The 25,641-nt window shown below is 42.1% G+C and overlaps 4 protein-coding genes across 4 annotated transcripts in view; 3 read left to right on the forward strand and 1 right to left on the reverse strand.

Moving 5' to 3' along the window:
• LOC133979984 (exocyst complex component 3-like protein 2) overlaps window positions 1–1,527 on the forward strand; it is a 35,158-nt gene extending 33,631 nt beyond the window's left edge. Inside the window, exon 14 of the mRNA XM_062418540.1 lies at window positions 1–1,527. This exon is cut by the window's left edge and continues 1,214 nt beyond it. The gene's annotated coding sequence lies outside the window, so the exon portion shown is untranslated.
• Window positions 1,528–5,986: 4,459 nt separating this feature from the next.
• On the forward strand, window positions 5,987–12,725 carry LOC133979972 (zinc finger protein 345-like). Its single transcript, XM_062418523.1, has 6 exons — window positions 5,987–6,200; window positions 6,936–7,146; window positions 8,064–8,464; window positions 8,713–8,764; window positions 10,084–10,849; window positions 11,499–12,725. The coding sequence occupies exons 1-6, from the start codon at window positions 6,057–6,059 to the stop codon at window positions 12,295–12,297; spliced, it is 2,373 nt and encodes a 790-aa protein (XP_062274507.1). The 5' UTR covers window positions 5,987–6,056; the 3' UTR covers window positions 12,298–12,725.
• Window positions 12,726–14,929: 2,204 nt separating this feature from the next.
• On the reverse strand, window positions 14,930–17,126 carry LOC133979999 (tripartite motif-containing protein 16-like). Its single transcript, XM_062418556.1, has 2 exons — window positions 15,166–17,126; window positions 14,930–15,081 (listed from the first exon to the last, which is right to left on the reverse strand). Exon 1 carries the CDS (start codon window positions 17,124–17,126, stop codon window positions 15,468–15,470), a length of 1,659 nt encoding a protein of 552 aa, XP_062274540.1. The 3' UTR covers window positions 14,930–15,081; window positions 15,166–15,467.
• A 701-nt stretch (window positions 17,127–17,827) lies between these two features.
• rnf168 (ring finger protein 168) lies at window positions 17,828–24,450 on the forward strand. The gene is made up of 8 exons (XM_062418562.1): window positions 17,828–18,046; window positions 18,794–19,030; window positions 19,385–19,586; window positions 20,006–20,076; window positions 20,212–20,367; window positions 21,069–21,157; window positions 21,244–21,304; window positions 22,091–24,450. The coding sequence occupies exons 1-8, from the start codon at window positions 17,933–17,935 to the stop codon at window positions 22,781–22,783; spliced, it is 1,623 nt and encodes a 540-aa protein (XP_062274546.1). The 5' UTR covers window positions 17,828–17,932; the 3' UTR covers window positions 22,784–24,450.
• Window positions 24,451–25,641: the final 1,191 nt, after the last annotated feature.

The following is a 25,641-nucleotide window of genomic DNA, read 5'->3' on the forward strand; positions in this document are numbered from 1 at the left end:
TCAATTTACTGAAATATTTATTTTAAAATTCTGAAATTTCCTTTTTTGAAATTTTGAAATCAAAAAAAGATGTTAACAACACAATAATTCATTTCAGAGTTTGTTAAAACTGTGGATTTGCTAAATAAACTTAAAGCGATGGTTCGGCGTAATTTCGACCTAGCGTCATATGCACCATGAGGTCTATCTAATCACAGCCTCAGCCCTTTTTTTCTCATTTTATCGCAAAATAGTGGCTTCAAAGCCATCAGCCGAATGGCTTAGTACAGGCGCTAACGGACCCACCAGTGTATCTCGTAAAATACCCCACTAATAATGCCTGGTTATCAAACTTCTACAGTAGTACAAATAGGGTCTTTACTCATAAATCGATGCATTGGGAAGTTTGTAAGTACACCAGGAGTTTATTAAAATAAACACTTACCTGATTGCTGCTACTGCTAAAGCTGTAAACATTGTCGAAATCCTGTGTGGTTGCGCGAGATCCCCCCACAGTTTCCCTTCACTTCCAGTCTTTGTGCTAGGCTAGGCTAACCACTCTGTTATTTTTTTTTTTCGATTTAATTCTGATTCAGGGTTAGGGATTAGTGGTTTGTGATGCTTAAAAAATTATAATTTTACAGTCATGTGACCTGCAGTGCCGACTGTGGCCACTAACCTAAAAACCACCTCACCTCACAGCTCGGACCGGCTGTCGGGAATAATCTGATTTTGGTTTCAAACGTTGTGATCGAATGGATGTAAAATCGGCCTCCACAACTTTTTTTTTAGACTGAAACCAAATCGCCGTTTGGTGTTTTTCTTCTTCTTTGATTCGGGATCTTTTTCGGCGTGATCCTGCAGGATTATCTGGACTTGGAACTCAAAAGCACTTTATACAGGATCAATAAAAGGAAAAACAAAAAGCTGTCCTGTGTGTGCTGAGATGGACTGAAGTGCATTATGGGACTCAGACTGATCAGATCAGATTATCGGGACCGCCACATCAATAAACTGAGAGCTGAGAGGAGTTCGGACTCAGAGAAGCTTCATACCTGGAGTTTGTAGTTTTATTGTTGCACATGATACAAGGAAAAAAAATCAATCGAAGGTACTAGACGATGATCTGAGTCTCCATCATGCTGATTGTATTTAAAGGAGTGATTATAGTTCAAGCTTTTGGTGTGATGAGGTTTATTATATATGTGGTGATACAGAGATGAATATAGATTTATTATTTCTTTGTTGTTGTTATGGTTGAATAATCTTCACAGTGTTGATTTTAAAGTGTCTAAACAGGTTAAAACTAGAAGACAAGAAGAGGAAATACATCTTATATTTTCAGTTTATTCTGCATCTTCTGACTTTAACTCTGTGGCATTTCATAAATAACATGAAATAAAATCAATTTAAACTCCTGTCAGTCATTTTTACAAATAATCTTTTAATACATTTCAGTTCATGTCTGTTAAAGAAATTTTAAATCTGAAAATGTTATTGTTTGCTCGATGTCAAAATTGTTATCTGGGTTTAAATTTCAAAAATTGATTGAAATCCAAATTAGATCTTTATTATTGATTAATCTGTGGTTCTTTTTTGGATTAGATTAATTGTTTTGTCTATAAAATGTCAATATTTCAATAAAATATATATATTTAAAAAATATAGAAAAATGTCACAATTTCACTGCGTCCTAACTAAACATTCAGTTTTGGGTTTTTTTTGGCACATTTGCACAAAAAATGATCATAAAAATGTGTCATTAACATAATAAAAACAAACGCATTATAATAATTTGTAAGTCACGTGCATCACACAGGACTTTATACACATTGACAAATGAAAAAGCACTGAAATGTTGAATATTAATGTTAATAAAAACAACATTGTGCTGCATTATGAGACACCAACACAGATTTAAGAAGCACTTAAAATAAAATATGACTATTTATCACCCGTTTCTTTACCAGAAGCGTCAGATTTTCCTCACATCTAACTCTCGGATGACGGATTATCCCTGAATGCACCACCAAAGATAGCATTTAATCCAGGCGGGGAGTTCTGGTCCTCTGAAATGATGCCAACACAGAAGTAACTTAAAACTGCATTCTATCAAAAGGCCACCAGGGGGCGACCGTTTTGGTGTCAAAAGGACTTCCGTCTCTATACAAGTCAATGGAGAATTCACCAACTTCTCACTTGATTTCTAACCTCAGTAAACGTTTTCAAAATGCATCCGCAACATCCGTGACGTCACCCATTGGTTTGTGGACTGCTGCTTGGAGGCCAATAGTTTCGGATCTGAGCAGCACCATCTTGAAAATTTCAGATGCATGCTGTGTAAAAATAAAAACATGGATTCTACTTATATGGGCATCAGGAGGAGCATGAGGCGCCCTCCTGAACCTGTGAACCAATCAACCTGTCAATCACCACGTAGCCACGCCCTAATGCATACCCTGCTTTATCCTCACATATAAAATCAGGGAGGCCAAAATGTCCCAAATGAACATCATACTGCATTGAAGAAGGCTTTAAACTAGCGATTGAGACCATAAACACATTTTGAAAACGTTTACTGAGGTTAGAAATCAAGTGAGAACTTGGTGAATTCTCCATTGACTTGTATAGAGACGGAAGTCCTTTTGACACCAAAACGGTCGCCCCCTGGTGGCCTTTGATAGAATGCAGTTTTAAGTTACTTCCGCGTTGGCATCATTTCAGAGGACCGGAACTCCCCGCCTGCTATGAACACATTTTTCACACCCTGACACTTGGGTTCAAATTATATTAATGACCAATAATAATAATGACAATACAGTTTACTTATACATCTCAGAAACATTACAGGCCAACAGTATATTATTTCTGCTGTTTGAAAGCGACACAGTGAAATGTCTCCAACAGACGTTTCATTGTTGTTTGATGGTGACGTGGCGTGTGCTGTTACATTTGTATAAACTATTCATGAGAAGACTGTATGAGGTGTTCATGTGTGGTGGTCATTTCTGACATCACTATTCACTGTTGATTTAAGTTTGCTGCACTCTGGTGGTCACAGCGTGTAACTACACTTGTTAAATAGACAGTTTCACTTGTACTTTTACTGTAATACTGCATACTATATCACTCATAATACTGCAGTACTTTTACTGTAATACTGCATACTACATCACTCATAATACTGCAGTACTTTTACTGTAATACTGCATACTACATCACTCATAATACTGCAGTACTTTTAGTGTAATACTGCATACTACATCGCTCATAATACTGCAGTACTTTTACTGTAATACTGCATACTATATCACTCATAATACTGCAGTACTTTTACTGTAATACTGCATACTACATCACTCATAATACTGCAGTACTTTTACTGTAATACTGCATACTACATCACTCATAATACTGCAGTACTTTTAGTGTAATACTGCATACTACATCGCTCATAATACTGCAGTACTTTTACTGTAATACTGCATACTACATCGCTCATAATACTGCAGTACTTTTACTGTAATACTGCATACTACATCACTATAATACTGCAGTACTTTTACTGTAATACTGCATACTACATCGCTCATAATACTGCAGTACTTTTACTGTAATACTGCATACTACATCACTCATAATACTGCAGTACTTTTACTGTAATACTGCATACTACATCACTCATAATACTGCAGTACTTTTACTTGTAATACTGCAGTACTTTTACTGTAATACTGCATACTACATCGCTCACAATACTGCAGTACTTTTACTGTAATACTGCATACTACATCACTCACATTACTGCAATACTTTTACTGTAATACTGCATACTACATCACTCATAATACTGCAGTACTTTTACTGTAATACTGCATACTACATCGCTCATAATACTGCAGTACTTTTACTGTAATACTGCATACTACATCGCTCACAATACTGCAATACTTTTACTGTAATACTGCATACTACATCGCTCATAATACTGCAGTACTTTTACTGTAATACTGCATACTACATCGCTCATAATACTGCAGTACTTTTACTGTAATACTGCATACTACATCGCTCATAATACTGCAGTACTTTTACTGTAATACTGCATACTACATCACTCATAATGCTGCAGTACTTTTACTGTAATACTGCATACTACATCACTCATAATACTGCAGTACTTTTACTGTAATACTGCATACTACATAACTCATAATACTGCAGTACTTTTACTGTAATACTGCATACTACATCACTCATAATACTGCAGTACTTTTACTGTAATACTGCATACTACATCACTCATAATACTGCAGTACTTTTACTGTAATACTGCATACTACATCACTCATAATACTGCAGTACTTTTACTGTAATACTGCATACTACATCACTCATAATACTGCAATACTTTTACTGTAATACTGCATACTACATCACTCATAATACTGCAGTACTTTTAGTGTAATACTGCATACTACTGTACATCGCTCATAATACTGCAGTACTTTTACTGTAATACTGCATACTACATCGCTCATAATACTGCAGTACTTTTACTGTAATACTGCATACTACATCGCTCATAATACTGCAGTACTTTTACTGTAATACTGCATACTACATCACTCATAATACTGCAGTACTTTTACTGTAATACTGCATACTACATCGCTCATAATACTGCAGTACTTTTACTGTAATACTGCATACTACATCGCTCACAATACTGCAATACTTTTACTGTAATACTGCATACTACATCGCTCATAATACTGCAGTACTTTTACTGTAATACTGCATACTACATCACTCATAATACTGCAGTACTTTTACTGTAATACTGCATACTACATCACTCATAATACTGCAGTACTTTTACTTGTAATACTGCAGTACTTTTACTGTAATACTGCATACTACATCGCTCACAATACTGCAGTACTTTTACTGTAATACTGCATACTACATCACTCACATTACTGCAATACTTTTACTGTAATACTGCATACTACATCACTCATAATACTGCAGTACTTTTACTGTAATACTGCATACTACATCGCTCACAATACTGCAATACTTTTACTGTAATACTGCATACTACATCGCTCATAATACTGCAGTACTTTTACTGTAATACTGCATACTACATCGCTCACAATACTGCAGTACTTTTACTGTAATACTGCATACTACATCGCTCATAATACTGCAGTACTTTTACTGTAATACTGCATACTACATCGCTCATAATACTGCAGTACTTTTACTGTAATACTGCATACTACATCGCTCATAATACTGCAGTACTTTTACTGTAATACTGCATACTACATCACTCATAATACTGCAGTACTTTTACTGTAATACTGCATACTACATCACTATAATACTGAAGTACTTTTACTGTAATACTGCATACTACATCACCCATAATACTGCAGTACTTTTACTGTAATACTGCATACTACATCACTCATAATGCTGCAGTACTTTTACTGTAATACTGCATACTACATCACTCATAATGCTGCAGTACTTTTACTGTAATACTGCATACTACATAACTCATAATACTGCAGTACTTTTACTGTAATACTGCATACTACATCACCCATAATACTGCAGTACTTTTACTGTAATACTGCATACTACATCACTCATAATACTGCAGTACTTTTACTGTAATACTGCATACTACATCACTCATAATACTGCAGTACTTTTACTGTTCATGCAGTACTTTGACTTGTAATGGAGTATTTGTGTATTGCTGTATTGGTACTTTTACTGAAGGTAAACGTGTGTACTTGTTCCACTGCTGAATAAAACATTTTGTCCCGTTTGGCTCGCCATACAGCTCTGCGACACTTTATTTTGAAGGCTCAACATAATGACCCGGATGTGAACACTGCAGCCATATTATTATGACAGCAGAGCAGAGAACCATCCTGACTGGTAGTTTTTAGAGTCTCTCTCTCTCTCTCTGATAGACTCTGCTCGGGGTTTTTTTCTATTTTTCTAACTTTAACTTTGGCTTCGCGCCGGAAGTCGTTGGAGGTTTGCGGGCCGTGATGGGGCCGCCGGGGGACGAGCTGGCGGCCGCAGAAACGTTCCGCTGTGAGACGGAGCTGATCCTGCAGCTGGCGGTGCAATCTGCGGTGTGCGTCCTACAGGAGAGGACGGGACATGCGGGGGAGGACCGCACGGAGAGCCTGGTGAGGAGATTAAAGAGGAGTCGGAACCTAAAAGGCTCCGGAGAGAAATCCGCCGTCACTTCCGTTGTTGCTACTGAAAAAAAAAAAAAAACAACCGCCAAAAAATTTCATTTATTTAATTTTAATGTAATAATGCTCGTAATCATCTGCTCATTAACACACGCAAGGGTATATTTATATATAATATGATAATAAAAATAATAATAAAGTGTAAAGACAAGTTCAAGTTACCTTTATGAGGATGGTTCATTTCCAGTGTGGATTCTTCACCTTCAGAATAAAAGGGGTCTGTATGGGGACACATTTGTTTAAAAATTAAATGAATAAATAAGTTAATTATGTTTAATTCTGCTGTAAAACATCTGTATGACATAAAAAGCCATTCTGTAAAACGGCGATATGAAATAAACTTTTATTGTATTATTGCGTAAATAAGGAAGATTAAATAATGTTAAGATTATATTTCATAATAAAGGATGTGTTTTACATATTAATGGGAAGTACTTCATTATAATGGATACATATTTCATAATAATTGATAAATGCTGAATAATAATCCATAAATATTTCATAATAATGGATAAATCATAATAATTAACCTATTTATTAATTTAATTTTGAAACAAATGGGTTTCCATAGTCTGGGCCATTTTCTGTAAAATTAAATTAAGTAATTTAAAGGTGTAGTGTATAGAGTTTAGACAGGTGGATTATTCACTTCCTTTCTCTTCACAGACTCAGCTGAGCGTCGTCTTGGATGCGATGGCGAGGGAAGCCCTTCGTAAAATCTGCAGAGTTTTCGGGGAGCTGTACGCGAGTTTAGCGAAAGAGAACGAAGCCACGAAGAACAAAGTGAGACGTCTGGAGGCCGAGCTGAGGACGAAGGACGACAAGACGTCTGCTGAGAAGAGCGAAACACAAACGCTCTACAAGATCAAACCATCAGGTCGGTTTAATTCAGAATGCTCCTGAAAATGTCAAATGGTGTAACCAACAAAAAAATTTAAATGGTTCTTAAATTGACATGATTCCCCAGAGTAAATGTAATATATAGAACAATTGTATTCCATTACCTTTATTTAATATAAAGTTATACTGTAAGATCATGCCAAACTAGTTGATATGGTGTTTTATTGAATATTTACTGTTTTTAAGCAAGTTGAATTATTTGGTACAAAGTTTTTATGGTTACACCACTTAGACATTTTTGCCATAATCCTCTAATATATTCTCTCTAAATGGATTAAAAGCAGAAATTTGATGCTGTGTCCACAAAAAAAGGATGTGTTATTGTTTCCTTCCTTCCTTCCTTCTTTCCTCACTTCCTTCCTTCCTTCCTCTTTTCCTCCCTCCTTACTCCTTTCCTTCTTTCCTTCCTTCCTTCCTTCCTCATTCCTTCCTTCCTTCTGTCCCACCTTCCACCTTTTCCTTCCTTCCTCTTTTCCTCCCTCCCTCCCTCCTTACTTCTTTCCCTTCCTTCTTTCCTCACTTCTTTCCTTCCTTCCTCTTTTCCTCCCTCCCTCCCTCCTTACTCCTTTCCTTTCCTTCTTTCCTTCCTTCCTTCTTCCTGTCCCTCCTTCCACCTTTCCTTCCTCCCTTCCTTCTTTCCTCACTTCCTTCCTTACTTCCTTCCTTCCTCTTTTCCTCCCTCCCTCCCTCCTTACTCCTTTCCTTTCCTTCTTTCCTTCCTTCCTTCCTCCTGTAGTGTTTTTAAGCAAGTTGAATTATTTGGTATAAAGTTTTTATGGTTACACCACTTAGACATTTTTGCCATAATCCTCTAATATATTCTCTCTAAATGGATTAAAAGAAGAAATTTGATGCTATTGTAATTTTGTTTTGGCGTCTCACTGAATGTTCCAGATGGCCCCGCCCTCTCACTCGACATCAACCAATCAGCTGTCAGCCCTGCCGCCCTCGCCATGGCGATCCTCAGCTCCTCTAAATCCAGACGTAAAGCCCGCAGCAGCCCTCAGGTGCCGCTGGTCATCATCAGCCAGCCGGTCCCCCCCACCACCACCACCACCGGCCCGACGAGCCCCGCCCCCCCGCCGCCGTCGCTAGGGAAACAGGATGAAACGGTCACCGAGGCGACCGCCACCGAGCTGGAGTTGGACGTCATCCAGCTGACAGATGCCGACGAAACCTCTGCAGAGGTGATTCAGTCCTCCTCCGACATGACATCACTTCCTGTGGTTAACGAGCCGCCACCGAGCGAGGCGACGGACGGCGAAGACACGCCCACACAGGAAGCAGCGTCTGGTGTAAGTTCATGTTTCATTAAAGCAGAAATCAGCAACAATTAGTCGATTAATCAATTAGTTGATTGACAGAACATACAAAAAGAAGATCATCTAAAGAGGGATATGTGTAAATAAAGAGCTTAAAATAGAATAAAAGGGATAGACAGAATAGTAAAAACAGGCTTAAACATAAAATAAAAGACAGATGAATTAATAAATATTACTCACAATCACATCTGCAGCTCAGTTTTGGTCTCTGTGATTTTCAGGAGGAGGAGAAGATAGAAACTGAGGAGCAGACGCCTGCTGACGGTCAGACAGGTGAGTTATAATCAGCTGATGTTTGTTTATTTATCAGACTGTTGCATTAACCCTCAAATACTGTTTATATTCTATCATCACATACTGTTCCTGTGTCCTTCTTTCCTTCCTTCCCTTCCTCTTTTCCTTTCTCCCTACCTCCCCCTTCCTTCCTTCCTTATTTCCTCCGTCCTCCCTTCCTTCCCTCCTTTCCTTCCTTCCTTCCTTCCTCCCTCTTTTCCTTCCTTCCTTACTCCCTACCTCCCCCTTCCTTCCTTATTACCTCCATCCTCCCTTCCTTCCTTCCCTCCTTTCCTTCCTTCCTTCCTCCCTCCTTTCCTTCCTTCCTTCCTCCCTCCTTTCCTTCCTTCCTCCCTCCTTTCCTTCCTTCCTTCCTTCCCTCCTTTCCTTCCTTCTTCCTTCCTCCCTCCTTTCCTTCCTTCCTCCTTTTTCTTCCTTCCTTCCTTCCTTCCTTGACTCGAGGACAACAGGAGGATTAAATCTTGATTCATGTGTCAGAGAGCAGAGAGTGTATTTTTTTTTAGCTTTTACACCACTAAACATCTCCGATCACACAATATCATGTCCTATTTTACCTCAGACATGAAAATATAACATAGCAATAATGATGGAAATGTTATTTAATGTAAAGGTAAAATGAGCAGAGCTTTATGGAACTGTGGGGTTTATTGTATAACCATTAGAGCCATCAGTCTTCACTGCTACATCATAAAAATACATCCTCATAACTACTATCTTATTAAAACTATTAACTATTCATTTCACTAAAACACATGGCAATAGATACGGAGATAATCTGACCCAGAACAGCCTCAATGGACCAACATTTGTAGCATCTATACAAAAGTAGAACATTTAAAATATTTACATTTTTGTGCATTTTGGGCCACTTTAGGAAAAGTCATCAAATTTCAGAATAAAAGACATTTGGGGTGTTTTTACAAGCTGTTAGTTAAATACTGTTCCATCATCCATCTATGTAGCTGGAGTCCTTTTTTCCACAGTTTATCAAATCTTGCACAAAGCAAAGTGAAGTCTATCGTAGGCAGAGCGGTCGGTCACACTGAGCCTGATCGCATCCTGATACGCAACAAACTCACATTAACTTTCCGGCTTAAGTGTCTAATTTATAAACATGAACACACATCTTCTTCTGCAGCTTATATAATTACCTGCCAACTTTTTGTGCATTTTGGGCCACTTTAGGAAAAGTCATCAAATTTCAGATTAAAAGACATTTGTGGTGTTTTTTTAGAACAGAATTTAATAGTTAAACTCCAGATTGAGCACCTCTGGATCTTTGTGTTTCCCCTCTGCAGCTGTGGGTGATGAGGAGCTAAAGGAGCAGGAGAGGAAGAGGAGGAGGGATCTGTACAAAGAGAAGCGTTTCTTCTGTGAGCTCTGCAACAAAGGTTTCCATCAGAAACACCAGCTGAGCAAACACGTGTCCTGCCACCGCAAACCCTTCCCCTGCAGCTCCTGCGACAAAGGCTTCTACAAGGCCAAGACGCTGCAGAAACACCTTCAGTCTCACCAGCTTCGGGAGGCGCAGGAGAACGACCCCGACAAGCTGCTGCGCTGCGACCAGTGTGACAGGAAGTTCAGGCTGCTGCGCCAGCTCCGCGTCCACCAGGCGTCCCACCAGCTGCAGAAGACGCCGCTGCAGTGCAACTCCTGCGACCGCACCTTCACCTCGGCCGGCGCGCTCCGCTACCACGAGGTGTCGCACGCCGACGTCAAGCCGTTCATGTGCGACGTCTGCGGGAAAGGTTTCACCAGGAAGAAGAGCCTCCGCGAGCACCAGACCATCCACACCGGGGCGCGGCCGTACCCCTGCCAGGCCTGCGGGAAGAGGTTCTCCACCGCCAGCAACCTGCGCGTCCACAAGAGGTCGCACTCCGAGGAGCGGCCGCACAAATGCTCCGAGTGCGACAAAGCCTTCAAGTGTAAGATGGGTCTGCTGCAGCACCGCGTCGTCCACACCGGGGAGAAACCCTTCGTCTGTCAGACCTGCGGGCTCAGCTTCGGACTCAAGTACAACTTCCAGAGACACCTGAGGCTCCACAACGGAGAGAAACCCTTCAGGTGCTGCTGCTCACACTTGATTTAGGTTATTTAATGTGTTTGTATATTAAAAAAACTGTGTTAGATCAGCACAGAGTCTGCAGAAGTGAGACACTGCAGAGAAGTTTGTAACATTCACTGACAGGCAAATATTTAATCTTCTGCTACGATGATCTCAATGTAAACACACAAATACTCAATCAAGTCAAATTTATTAGTGAAGCACATTTAAAACCAAACAGCAGTTGACAGAAAGTGCTGAACAATCAAAAACATAGAAAAAAAGACGAAGACTCAAGGCAGCTTTATTTATATATCACATTTCATACACAAGGGCAACTCAATGTGCTTTATATAAAAACTAAATATCGGGATTTTACAGTAAGAAACATACAATTAAGAAAAGACAGTGCAGTTACACTTTGTGACCACCAGAGGGAAGCAAACTAATCTAAAAACTTAAATAAGCAGAGGATAGTGATGTCGGCTCACTTTATCAAAGCCAAAAAATTAAATGAGCAACAAAAATAACCACTGCCTCGTTACATCACACACATATTTATATATATATAAGTATTATGAGTGGTGTAGTTCATTTAGATCCAGGTTACTTCTGTCTTCAGTCGTTTATCTGCTGTTTAAACCTTCTGTTTCTTCTCTTTTGTCTCAGGTGTGATAAATGTGGGGAGGGCTTTTCAGGGACGTGGGCTCTGAAGACTCACATGCTGGTTCACGGCGTGGAGAAACCCTTCATGTGCGACCTCTGCGGGAAGACGTTTTTCTACAACTGTCAGCTGCAGAAGCACCAACAGCTGGTCCACGACAGCAAGGGTGGCGTGCAGGGAGAGACGGGCGCGGGGATCGGGGCGGTGGGGCACAGGCAGACGGGAGTGCGACCGTTCAGCTGTAAGATCTGCCTGAAGAGCTTCAGCAGCAGCTCCAGTCTGAGGAAGCATGAGAAGAGCCACACGGAGAACCAGGAGTTCACCTGCGACACCTGCGGCAGGTCCTTCCACCAGCGCCACCTCTACCTGTACCATGTCCGGCAGCACAGCGGCGACCGCCCGCACGTCTGCGGCGTCTGCGAGAAGGGCTTCCTGCTCCTGTCGCAGCTGAAGCGCCACGAGATGCTGCACACCGGCGTCAAACCGCACAAGTGCCAGCAGTGCGGGAAAGAGTTCAGGACGTCGCAGAACTACCACCGACACCTGCTGGTGCACACGGGGGAGAAGCCCTACGAGTGCGGCGTCTGCAACAGGAAGTTCAGGCAGTCCAACCAGCTGAAGTCTCACATGCAGATCCACACCGGCGTGAAGCTGTACACCTGCGAGCGCTGCGGACACGGGTTCTCCGACTCACGGCAGCTGAAGAAACACAGCTGTGGAGACGAGCTGCATAACCCGCTGGAGTCCAAACACAGGAAGCAGAAGAACGTGTTCGGCTGGACGGACGGATTCACAAACCAGTGAACCACCATCCAAAGACCTGCTCCTCATCCACAGACTTGCTCCTTATCAACAGACTTGCTCCTCATCCACAGACCTTCTCCTCATCCAAAGACCTGCTCCTCATCTACGGATTTCCCCCCCTCATCTACAGACCTGCTCCTCATCCACAGACCTGCTCCTCATCCACAGACCTGCTCCTGATCCACAGACCTTGCTCCTCATCCACAGACTTGCTCCTCATCCACAGACCTGCTCCTCATCCACAGACTTGCTCCTCATCCACAGACTTGCTCCTCATCCACAGACCTGCTCCTCATCAACAGACTTGCTCCTCATCCACAGACCTTGCTCCTCATCCACAGACCTGCTCCTCATCCACAGACTTGCTCCTCATCCACAGACCTACTCCTCATCCACAGACTTGCTCCTCATCCACAGACATGCTCCTCATCCACAGACTTGCTCCTCATCCACAGTCCTGCTCCTCATCAACAGACCTGCTCCTCATCTACAGACTTGCCCCTCATCCACAGTCCTGCTCCTCCTCCACAGTCCTGCTCCTCATCCACAGACCTGCTCCTCATCCACAGACCTACTCCTCATCCACAGACTTGCTCCTCATCCACAGACCTGCTCCTCATCCACAGACTTGCTCCTCATCCACAGACCTGCTCCTCATCCACAGACTTGCTCCTCATCCACAGACCTGCTCCTCATCCACAGACCTTGCTCCTCATCCACAGACCTGCTCCTCATCCACAGCCTTGCTCCTCATCCACAGACCTACTCCTCATCCACAGACTTGTTCCTCATTCACAGCCTTGCTCCTCATCCACAGACCTACTCCTCATCCACAGACTTGCTCCTCATCCACAGTCCTGCTCCTCATCCACAGACCTGCTCCTCATCTACAGACTTGCCCCTCATCCACAGTCCTGCTCCTCATCCACAGTCCTGCTCCTCATCCGCAGACCTGCTCCTCATCCACAGACCTGCTCCTCATCCACAGACTTTCTCCTCATCCACAGTCCTGCTCCTCATCCACAGACCTGCTCCTCATCCACAGACTTTCTCCTCATCCACCGTCCTGCTCCTCATCCACAGACCTGCTCCTCATCCACAGACTTTCTCCTCATTCACAGTCCTGCTCCTCATCCAGAGACCTGCTCCTCATCCACAGACCTGCTCCTCATCCACAGACTTTCTCTTCATCCACAGTCCTGCTCCTCATCCACAGACCTGCTCCTCATCCACAGACTTTCTCCTCATCCACAGTCCTGCTCCTCATCCACAGACCTGCTCCTCATCCACAGACCTGCTCCTCATCCACAGACCTTGCTCCTCATCCAGAGACTTATCCTCATCCACAGACCTGCTCCTCAGCCACAGACTTGCTCCTCATCCACAGACCTTGCTCCTCATCCAGAGACTTATCCTCATCCACAGACCTGCTCCTCATCCACAGACTTGCTCCTCATCCACAGACTTGCTGCTCATCCACAGACCTGCTCCTCATCCACAGACTTGCTCCTCATCCACAGACCTGCTCCTCATCCACAGACCTGCTCCTCATCCACAAACCTGCTCCTCATCCACAGACCTTGCTCCTCATCCACAGACTTGCTCCTTATCAACAGACTTGCTCCTCATCCACAGACCTTGCTCCTCATCCACAGACCTTGCTCCTCATCCACAGTCCTGCTCCTCGTCTACAGACCTGCTCCTCATCTACAGACTTGCTCCTTATCAACAGACTTGCTCCTCATCCACAGACCTGCTCCTCATCCACAGACCTGCTCCTCACCCACAGACTTGCTGCCCATCCACAGACCTGCTCCTCATCCAGAGACTTGCTCCTCATCCACAGACCTGCTCCTCATCCACAGACTTGCTCCTCATCCACAGACTTGCTACTCATCCACAGACCTGCTCCTCATCCACAGACCTGCTCCTCATCCAGAGACCTGCTCCTCATCCACAGACCTGCTCCTCATCCACAGACCTGCTCCTCATCTAGAGACACACAGACTCAAATGAGCAGAAGAAGATTAATTCTCAAGTTCTTGAACTTTTCATTAAATAATTTCTTAATTATTTTTATTATGTAAAAAGAAAAACTGTGAAAAACAGAATAAAACTGTTTATAATTTCACTTCTTTCTTCATTGTCTGTCAAATTTGTCTTTGAGCTCAGTTCTGTTTCATAATAAAGGTCCAGTTCACTCAGATTACAGAGAAATAAAGTCTATCTGCTCTCCAGCTGTAGATAGATGATATAGGTGAGTTTAGTTTGTTCTGCTCCTGTTACTCTAAATAATCCACTCAACACAGTACAGATGTTTTTTTCATAGGAATTAATTTCTACTAGAGAAATATTTGATGGAAACTGTCCAGAGTGAAATTCAAGCAAAGCAGTTTATAGTAGAGACAGGAGAGTTTGGACACATCTCATAATATTAATGTTGTAATAACAAGCAGTGGGGTTTCTAGTGAGATCCTTTACTTCAATAAAAGTACCAATACAAGACTCCATTACAAGTAAAAGTACTGCAGTACTATGAGTGATGTAGTATGCAGTATTACAGTCAAAGAAGAAAACACTTTGATCACTGTTGATAAAAATCCTGTTTATTGATTATTGAAGCTTCAGATTGTTCACACATCCAATCAGTAAAGTGTGATCAATGATTTCATGTTCAGATTGACTTCATCCACACAGTCAGTTAGTTTAACCCAGAATGTCAGCTATGTACAAGAACATCATTAATGATTATTATCATGATCATTACAGTTTGATTGAACATTTCTTTATGAATTTACAAAGTGATGAGAACAAAATATCTGTGATGAAGGAAGTTCTGCTGTTTTCTCTGTTTAAGAAACAACAGACACAAATACATCAATACAAACATGAAACTAACATTTAGAACAAAGAGAAGTTCACATTTTCATCTGAAGAAATGTCAGTGAAGGTTAAAAACATGGTGATGAGCAGTGAGAGCCTCCATGGATAAAAACACACAGGAAAAAGTCACATTTAAACAAACTGAACATATCAATGAAACATAAAGTAAACAAAGTGTTGAATATCACTATTAGCATGTCAGCTGATCTCTGAGCAGCTCAGAAACATGGAGACAAAAACATGAAGAATTACAACATCTGACACATGAAGTCTGAAATGACTTCTGTCTATTTCACTTTACACAACTCAGCTGTGGATCTATAACCAACATTAAGTCCAGCATAGAGAGGCTGAGTGAATGTGGTCTGGACTCTGTGGAGGAGAGTCATGGTTTCAGAGACGCTGTAGAAGGACAGAATACCTGCTCTGTGATCCAGGTACACTCCGACTCTGGAGGAAACAGGACCTGAGACGAGAGTTTCAATGTTGTTGAAGTAAAATACATACTTGTTAGTGTCACAATATAAAGACCAAGATTTTTCATTAAATCCAAATCGAGATCTAAGTCCTGCTCTGCTGATATTCTTGTATGCGACTGCTACATAAACTTCTCCTCTCCACTCCACCTCCCAGTAACAACGTCCAGTCAGACTCTCTCTACTCAGGACCTGCCACTCATCAGTGAATCTGTCTGTGTGACTAGAATAAGACTGTTGTTGTTTCGTATATTCTACTTTTCTGTTCCCATCAGATAATAACAGATTTGTGTTTACTGTGTTTGGATCCAGAGTGATTTCACGTGAATATTTTAAGAACCCAGCTCTGGTCTTGGGTTCTGGTTCTGACAGTAAAACGTCCACTTCAGTCACTGCCAGTGAGATGTTTGTCCATTTGTTCCTCAGGATGTCCTGTAGTTTATCTCTGAGCTCTGACACAGCTGCTGTCACATCCTCAAAGTATCTCAGAGGACGGATATTGATGCTGGATGAGTCTGTAGCTTCACTGAGTTGTGACACTGAGGGGTAGTTGTGTAGAAACTGGTTGTGATCCTCTGTGTGTGAGAGCTGCTTCAGTTCAGCGTCTTTCCTCTTCAGCTCAGTGATCTCCTGCTGCAGCTTCTCCTGAAGCTCTTTGACTCGACTCACTTCAGTTTCCTGCTGGGATCTGATCTGCTGCTTCACATCAGAGTTTCTTTCCTGGAGGAGACGGATCAGCTGAGTGAAGATCTTCTCACTGTCCTCCACTGCTTTATCAGCCGAGAGACTGACGTCCTCCACCTCCTGTTGAAGCAGATTCACATCTTTCTCTCTGTCCTGGATTCTCTGCTGGATGTTTAGTCGACTCACCTCGAGCTCTCTCTGCCTCTCAGTCCTTTCGGCTGCAGCTGGGACTGTGTCGTGGCCTTTATGATCCTCCATAGTGCATAGATAACAGATACTCTTCTTATCTGTACGGCAGAATATCTTCATCACCTCATCATGACGAGAGCAGATGTTCTCCTGGAGCTTCTTGGAGGGCTCCACCAGCTTGTGTTTTTTAAATGTAGGTGATTCATAGTGAGACTGGAGGTGATTCTCACAGTAAGAGGCCAGACACACCAGACAGGACTTGAAGGCTTTCAGCTTCCTCCCAGTGCAGAAATCACAGGCCACATCTTCAGGTCCAGCATAGCAGTGATCAGCAGGAGCAGCTTGGAGTCCAGTCTTCTTCAGCTGCTCCACTAAAGCTGCTAACATGGTGTTTTTCTTCAGGACAGGCCTCGGTGTGAAGGCCTCTCTGCACTGAGGGCAGCTGTAGATCTTCCTCTGATCCTCTCCATCCCAGAATCCTTTAATACAGCTCATACAGTAGCTGTCTCCACAGGGAATAGTCACCGGATCCTTCAGTAGATCCAGACAGATCGAACAAGAGAAGGATTCTCGGTCCAGCTGATCTTTCTTCTCCATTTCAGCTCTCAGAGGCAACGACTGTCTGAGTTTCACTTTCTGTTTGATCATGTGATCCTGCTGAATGCAGCCTGACAGCTTTGTGCTGCGTCACATGTTGGTTACACCCATCTACAACCTGTAGACCTGAAGGGAGAGAACAAGGAACTCTGATCCCAGAGTGGAGCTTGTTGTGTTTAAAGAACAGGGACAGTTATCAGGACGAGGAGCCGCACTGTGGATTCAAACTGTGTTTACTCATTTACAGTAAAGTCTCAGTTAAAAGCTGCTCAACATTTTACTTTACTGCAATGTACAAATACTCCATTACAAGTAAAAGTACTGCATGAAAGATCCTCCTGCAGTAAAAGTACTGCAGTATTATGAGTGATATAGTATGCAGTATTACAGTAAAAGTACAAGTAAACTGTCTATTTAACAAGCGTAGTTACACGCTGTGACCACCAGAGTGCAGCAAACTTACATCAACTGAATAGTGATGTCAGAAATGACCACCACACATGAACACCTCATACAGTCTTCTCATGAATAGTACTACTCAGTGATAGTACTTGTAGTAGTAGTACTTGTAGTAATAGTACTCAGTAATAGTACTTGTAGTAATAGTACTCAGTAATAGTACTTGTTGAGCTGGTGAAAGTGTAATTTCCTATAGTCCGTGAACGCGCTGTGGAGATTGCGCTGGGCACGCGCAGTGTGCTCTACCAGAAGATTCCCGCGGGTCTCCGGTAGTTCCGGTTCCGTTCATCCTCAGTCAGACCGGAGTGGACAGAACCGGGCTGCTCTCCGGTGAACTGGAGCGGAGGATGCTAACTGTTAGCCTCTCAGAACAGAGACCGAGCGGCCCGCTGCGGGTTGAGGTTAGCTCTGAGGCTAGCCGGCCAGCTAACACAGCAGCTAACGGTAGCATCAGCGGCCAGGTGAGACACGGGCCGGTAACACTACCGGTAACACTGTCGGTAACACTGCCGGTAACACTGCCGGTAACACTACCGGTACCTGCGGTGATTCAAACGGATGTTAGTTTATTATTAGTTTAAACTTGAGTAGAGTTTTAATCCGGAGGAAAGTTGACAGCGCCGTTAGCATTAGCATTAGCGGCTAAACTTGACGTCCTGAGGCAGAAACACCAACAACAGTAAATAACCTTAAATATTCTTATTATTACTTTAGTTTACAGGCTGGTTTTAACTCTGTGTAATCTTGCGTTGCTCTGATTAAAGTGTTGGTTTGCCTCCAGCTGAAGGACATGTTTGATTATTAGGCAGGAGACCAAAACAAACACAACCAGGTGTTACACAGAAATCTGTTACCGTCAGATTTAGTGACTGAAGGTTGATGTTTAATACTACTATACAGGGTTATTATGTTATCCTAATACTACTATACAGGGTTATTATGTTATCCTGATGTTTACAGAGAGGTTTAATAATATTATCACTTAATACTAATTTATTGGTTCAATATTTTATCTATTTGACACTAAATTAATTTAACAGCAGTTCTTTAAACCTGTGTGAACGTCACAAAGTAGATTCAAACTAGATACTAAGAATATCTAGAACACTAGATAACTAAACTACCACCAAGTTTAATCAGTATTAAAACATAGAATCAGATGAATTGGGGTTTAAAACACTGAAATGAAACTGTGGTTGCTCCTTCAGGCTGATGAGCTGAGTCCTCCCTGCAGCGCCGACGGCAACCAAAGACGAAGAGGAGGAGGAAGAGGAAGAGGAAGAGGGAGGAAGGCGATGGCGCCGGTGTCTGAGGTGGAAGTGTCCTCGGTGTCGGGCAGAGGGAGGAGAGTAGGGCCGCTGTCTCTGGACGACTGCCTCTGTCCCGTCTGTCTGGAGATCTTCTTGGAGCCGGTGACGCTTCCCTGCACACACACTTTCTGCAAGGTGACACACACGAACACACACACACACACACACACACACACACACACACACACACACACACAGAGACAGAGACACACATAGACACACACACACACACAGACACAGACAGACACACAGAGAGACACACACACACACACTCACACACAAATTGAAACTTATTGTTCTTAAGCTGCAACGATTAACAGAAGATTAACCTGCGTGTGTGTGTCTCTGTGTGTGTGTGTGTGTGTGTGTGTGTGTGTCTCTCTCTGTGTGTCTCTGTGTGTGTGTGTGTGTGTGTGTGTGTGTGTGTGTGTGTGTGTGTGTGTGTGTGTGTGTGTGTCTCTCTCTCTCTCTCTCTGTGTGTGTCCTCAGAGCTGCTTCCTGGAGTCGGTGCATAAAGCCACGCTGTGCTGTCCGATGTGCAGGAAGCGAGTTTCCACCTGGGCTCGACTCAACAGCCGCAGCAACACGCTGGTCAACGAGCGTCTGTGGAAACAGCTTCAGACCAGCTTCCCCGAACAGTGTCAGAGACGACTCAGTGGACAGGAAGCTGCTGCTGAGGACGGCCTGACAGGTACACAGACACACACACACACACACACACACACACACACAGAGAGAGACACACACAGAGACACACATAGAGACACAGACACACACATAGACACACACACACACACATAGAGACACACAAAGACAGAGACACAGACACACACACACACAGAGACACACACACAGAGAGACACACACACAGACACACACACAGAGATACACACACACACACAGAGAGACACACAGACACACACACATAGAGAGACACACACACACACACACACACACACGCACATACACACAATAGCTTTATTTTTTATTTAAAGAGGTTTTTTAAAAAGCACTTTATGTACTTAATTTGTACTGTGTGTGTGTGTGTGTGTGTGTGTGTGTGTGTGTGTGTGTGTGTGTGTGTGTGTGTGTGTGTGTGTGTGTGTGTAGACTCTGTGTGCTTCCCCAGAGTCAGTGAGCCAGGTGAGCTGAGGAAGGAGTATCAGGACCAGGTCACTAAAGTGAGTCCATGTAGGAGGCGGAGCTAAATAATCAATAATACTAATATAGTTGTAACATGTAGAAGAGATACTGCACAGATTATAAAGTAAAGCATTTATATTGTTGTTGTTGTTGTTGTTGTTGTTTTTAATCAGCTGACGGAGGAGAAGCGAGTGCTGGACGAGGAGGAGAGCAGAGCCAGCGAGGAATACATCCAGAGGCTGCTGGCTGAGGAGGAGGAGTCGCTGCGGGAGGAGAGGATGAGACGCGAAGAAGACGAGAGGATGGCCAGGACGCTCAACCAGGAGCTGGTGGGTGTCTCTGCTCTGTGGCGCCACCTGTAGGACAAACTTATTCTGACTCTAAGGGCCTGATTTACTAAGATCCCAAATAAAGGAACTAGTGCAATAGATTGTGTGTTTTGCAGCTGATCTACTAAGAATAACTGTAAATGAAAACAGGTGCAGACAGCAGTATTTAAATAAGGGTTTTATGTCTTAACCTTCGTGTCGTCCTCCTCGTCTTTTTGACTGTTCCTTCTTTCCTTCCCTCCCTCCTTCTCTCTTTCTTTCCTTATTCTCTCTTTGCTCCCTTCCTTCTTTCCTTCCTCCATCCCTTTTTTTCCATCCTTCTGTCCTTCCGTCCTTCCTTCTTTCCTCCCTCCCTCCTTATCTTTTCTTTCCTCCCCCCTACCTTCCTCCCTTCCTTCCTTCCTCCCTCCTTTCCTTCCTTCCTCCCTCCTTCCTTCCTCCCTCCTTCCTTCCTCCCTCCTTCCTTCCCTTCCTTCCTCCCTTCCTCCCTTGACTCGAGGACAACAGGAGGGTTAATGGAGAGTTTGGACGAGCAGAAAGCTGCAAGAACAAAATGAAATGTGATCAGGTTCTAGTGGAAGAGGTTAACTAATATATTGAGTTATAACAACAACAACAATACACACGCAGACCTTTAGTAAATCAGAACCTATATGTCGTGTTTTTGCTGTTTTTAATCCCTTTTCTTTTCCCTCCGTCAGAACTCAACCTTCGTCTCTCAGGAAAACCTTCGACCTGCCGACGTCACCCCGGCTAAAAAGAAGGAGAAGAACGTCGGACACATCGAGAGGTACGTCAACATGAACAAACACCTCGACTCAGACCATAAAAGAAAAGATAAATGTTCTTATATGTATTTTATGTCTCTGTGTTCAGGTTCTTGTCTCCTCTGCCGTCTAAAAGCAGCTCGTCTGCTTCCAGTCTGACAGATAATAAGGTTTGTTTATTTATTTAACACGTTTGTACCATAGACTGTATATATAATGGACGTAACATCTGTGACGTCACCCATTGGTTTGTGGACTGCTGCTCGGAGGCCAATAGTATCGGATCAGAGCAGCGCCATCTTGATAATGTCAGGTGCATGCTGGGAAAAATAAAAACAGGGATTCTACTTATATGGGCATCAGGAGGAGCATGAGGCGCCCTCCTGAACCCTACTGTTGTCCTCAAGTCAAGTCTTACTTTTGGTAAAAAATGGTGCAAATGTCATTTCAAATGATAGAAAACCAACAAAAATACTAAATGTACATTTTAACAAACCTGATGCTGCTTTTAAAACCAGTTTAACTGATTTATGAATTCATCATCTTACCAACACTTATTAGTTACTGACCCACGTTCCTCTTGTTCATACTGACTAATAAAAGATGCAGTTTAAAACTAGTTTTTAAGATGTTTAAGATTTTTTCTGTATTCATCCATTTATAAAACAATTATTAAAACAATAAAACCTTAATTACACATTGATCAAGTTTTCTCTTATTGATCTTTTTTTAATATATTGATTATATTGAACTGGGCGTAACTCGGACATCCATGATGTCTTGCTGCGGAGCAGCTGAGTTCAGTCTGAATTTATCTCCTATAAAACCAACAAAAAATACTAAATGTACATTTTAACAAACCTGATGCTGCTTTTAAAACCAGTTTAACTGATTTATGAATTCATCATCTTACCAACGCTTACTAGTTATTGACCCTGATACATGTTTGATTCCAGGAGAACATCCTCGCCTCTCAGGTGAAGCTGCTGTCCCCCCCTAAACTGGGTTACTATGGCAACCAGACCCTCAGCTCCAGTCTGGACGACGGCGACAGAGAGACGAGCAGCTCAGTGCCCCCCCACTGCAGGAAGAGCTCAGTGGAGGAGGAGGAGGAGGAGATAGCAGTCAGTAAGCCAGAGTGTCCCTCCCTCCCCTCCTCCTCCTCCTCCTCCTCTGTGGAGGCGGGGGGGTTGGCTCTCCTGTGGATGGGGGAGCGGGAGGCGGAGCTGCTGAGCCGGCTGCAGCAGGAGGAGGAGGACCGGCGGCTGGCGCTGCTCCTGCAGAAGGAGCTGAACCAGGAGGACAAGGAGAAAGCCACCAACCGGAGCAAAGGATCCGCCGACGCTTACCTGCTCCGAGGGGGCAGCCGAGGGAAGAACAAGGCCGGCACACCCCCCCCCAGCAGACCCCCTAAATCTGCAAAGACCTGCAGCAGCTGCACTTCTACCGTTGCTTCATCTGTAAAGACTCTAAAGACCTCCTCCTCTTCCTCTTCGTCCTCCTCTTCCTCTTCGTCCTCCTCCTCCTCCTGCAGCAGCCCGTCCAGCAGAGGCAGCAAACAGGCCACCCTGACTGAGATGTTCAGCCTAAGCAGCCGAGCCCCCTCCGGCCCTGCCCCCGCCCCTGCCCCCCTCCCCTCCCATCACTGAACATCCAGGTCTCAGTTCAGAGTCTTTTTCTCTCGGCAGAAATGAACTCTGTGAATAAAATCAGCTGAAACGTCCTGACGCAAAATCTGCAGCCTCAACTCCAACTGTCATCTTTCTTTTTTTTTTTTCCTTTTTGTTGTTTAGAAACGGTGTGTGCCTCCTCCTCTGCTGCTTTTACACTTTAAATCAGAAGTTATAACCTGTAGATTTGCTCTCATTAGTAGATGATTTGAATATTTTCCGTTTCTTTGAGATACTTTTTAGGAAACACTAATCCACATTTTTCACCACTTTCTAAACCAAACTTTTAATAAACTGTCAATTAATCAATAATAAAAAACAATCATTAGTTGCAGCTCGTCACATAAAACTGGAAGAACTAAAAATATCAGATGAGAAAAAGAGACAAATATATACTTTTGGTTATAGAGTGTAAATGTCACAGTGGGTGCAGTTACTCTGACTGTCCACCAGGAGGCGTTTTATTTTTATTCACACTTCAGGCTTTTCTTTAATCTTGTTGAGTAGCTGTCACAGAGTTCATATATAAATTTGTTGTAAGAAAAGGGTTTTTTGGGTTTGACTCTAAAAGAAAATTGAAAAAAAGTGCTGATTTATTTTTTTTAATTTTTTTTTTAGCAGAGTTTTAAGTGTTTTATCACCACTAACTAACTGCTGCTTTCAAAGACTTTCATTAAAATTGGTTATTTCAGTTTTTTTTCATTTTTTTTTTCATAAAAGCTGTAAAATCCTCTCGTCATAGTTTCAGATGCTGCAGCAGCCAAAACAAAAAAAATACTAACAAACAGCTGCTTTGTTCCTCTGGTGCCTTTTATTTTTTATTCCTCTGAATCAGTTTGAACAGTTTTATAAAGTTCAACACTTTAACACGAGAGCTGCTCCTACTTCAGATTTCTCTCCACTCTGAATAATAATACTAAAGACTCGACTTTCAGACTCAGCTTCACTTCAAACATTAACATTAAATATAAAAAATCTCTTGTTTACATGTTCCTACCATTTCAAATGTTATATGACACTGATGCCTTCATGTTTACCGAAGACTGTTTGCAGCTGTTCACGTAAAAGCTGACATTTTGCTGAATTGACGGGATGAAAAACACTGTATGCAATAAATATCTCAACTGATGACATCACTTTTAGCACCAAGTATGATTTAAATATGAGCTTTCAGAGATGATCAACATTTAATACTTGCTTGTTGAGTAATTGATTAGGTCTCAACTATTAAATTAAGCATATTTTGATCGTTAATTCTCATTTTTTAAAGACAAAAAAGTCAAAATTTTCTGCTTCTGCTTCTGACATTTGAATATTTTCTCTATGACAGTAAAACTTAATATCTTTGATTCACATCTTTCACAATTTTCTGACCAAACAACCAATCAGTGAATTGATAAAAGCCCCACATGTGTCTAATGAAGGTGTTATGTGTGTATTTACATCTGAGTCCAGCTGAGACTGATCAATATTCCTCCAGTCTGACAGATTTATAGTCTGAGTTAGAGTATGTCTGTTCTGTAGTTTTTGTTCTTTATTTTACTAAGAAATTAATAAGAACTGTTTGATTTAAGTTGTTGAGAAATATCTGGAGAGGATTTTGTGTGAGAGGTAAAAACAGAGTGACTGATTTTGTATCTGTAAACATCGAGATGTTCTGTTTGTTTCCTTCATGAAACAAATAAAAATTATACTTTTGTTTAAAATCATCTGGTACTGACTGTTTTTTCACTAACTCAAGGATTCATGCCCCTTACTCAGCTTTTTACTGCATCACATGGCTTTCATCAGCAGCTCCAGTTCATTTTACAGATCTTGATGTTGCAATCTGCAACTTCACCACTAGATGGCGATAAAGGCCAAGTAGATGATCAGCTTGAGTTACTCACATCTGCCCTGTCTGACACATTTACTGAGTGGAAACTACACGGAGGAGGAGTAGTACTTTATGTAGTAGTAGTAGTAGTAGTAGTAGTACTTTATGTAGTAGTGTAGTAGTAGTAGTAGTAGTAGTAGTAGTAGTAGTAGTAGTAGTAGTACTTTATGTAGTAGTAGTAGTACTTTATGTAGTAGTAGTAGTAGTAGTAGTACTTTATGTAGTAGTAGTAGTACTTTATGGAGTAGTAGTAGTACTTTATGTAGTAATAGTAGTACTTTATGGAGTAGTAGTAGTACTTTATGTAGTAGTAGTAGTAGTAGTTGCATTAGAGTAAATGTACTTCAATATTTGAGTATTAGTACTGCAGTATTTGAGTATTTGTACTGCAGTATTTGAGTAGTATTTGAGTATTAGTACTGCAGTCTTTGAGTATTAGTACTGCAGTCTTTGAGTATTAGTACTGCAGTATTTGAGTATTTGTACTGCAGTATTAGTACTGCAGTATTTGTACTGTAGTATTTGTACTGTAGTATTAGTACTGCAGTATTTGAGTATTTGTACTGCAGTATTTGTACTGTATTATTTGAGTATTTGTACTGCAGTGTTTGTACTGTAGTATTAATACTGTAGTATTTGAGTATTTGTACTGTAGTATTTGTACTGCAGTATTTGTACTGTATTATTTGAGTATTTGTACTGCAGTGTTTGTACTGTAGTATTAATACTGTAGTATTTGAGTATTTGTACTGTAGTATTTGTACTGCAGTATTTGTACTGCAGTATTTGAGTATTAGTACTGCAGTGTTTGAGTATTAGTACTGTAGTATTTGACGTCTGACTGAAGCTGTCAGTCTGCAGGCCGACTCGTCGCTCTGTTCAGAGGAAGTTTCATCACCACGCTGAGGTTTCTGTGGTTTGGCTGTGGTCATGTGACTCTGCAGGAGCCTGACGCCTGCTC

Source organism: Scomber scombrus, chromosome 5 (assembly GCF_963691925.1).
Source record: "Scomber scombrus chromosome 5, fScoSco1.1, whole genome shotgun sequence".
Lineage (NCBI taxonomy): Eukaryota > Metazoa > Chordata > Actinopteri > Scombriformes > Scombridae > Scomber > Scomber scombrus.

What these genes read in the sequence shown, in the direction of transcription:
- LOC133979972 (XM_062418523.1), top strand. Translation starts at nt 6,057, where the DNA reads ATGGGGCCGCCGGGGGACGAGCTGGCGGCCGCAGAAACGTTCCGCTGT. An exon ending in AGGACCGCACGGAGAGCCTG is followed by an intron (nt 6,201 to 6,935) that starts GTGAGGAGATTA and finishes TTCTCTTCACAG; the next exon opens with ACTCAGCTGAGCGTCGTCTT. An exon ending in CACAGGAAGCAGCGTCTGGT is followed by an intron (nt 8,465 to 8,712) that starts GTAAGTTCATGT and finishes TGTGATTTTCAG; the next exon opens with GAGGAGGAGAAGATAGAAAC.
- LOC133979999 (XM_062418556.1), bottom strand. Translation starts at nt 17,126, where the DNA reads ATGGAGAAGAAAGATCAGCTGGACCGAGAATCCTTCTCTTGTTCGATC.
- rnf168 (XM_062418562.1), top strand. Translation starts at nt 17,933, where the DNA reads ATGCTAACTGTTAGCCTCTCAGAACAGAGACCGAGCGGCCCGCTGCGG. An exon ending in ACGGTAGCATCAGCGGCCAG is followed by an intron (nt 18,047 to 18,793) that starts GTGAGACACGGG and finishes TTGCTCCTTCAG; the next exon opens with GCTGATGAGCTGAGTCCTCC. An exon ending in TGCTGAGGACGGCCTGACAG is followed by an intron (nt 19,587 to 20,005) that starts GTACACAGACAC and finishes GTGTGTGTGTAG; the next exon opens with ACTCTGTGTGCTTCCCCAGA.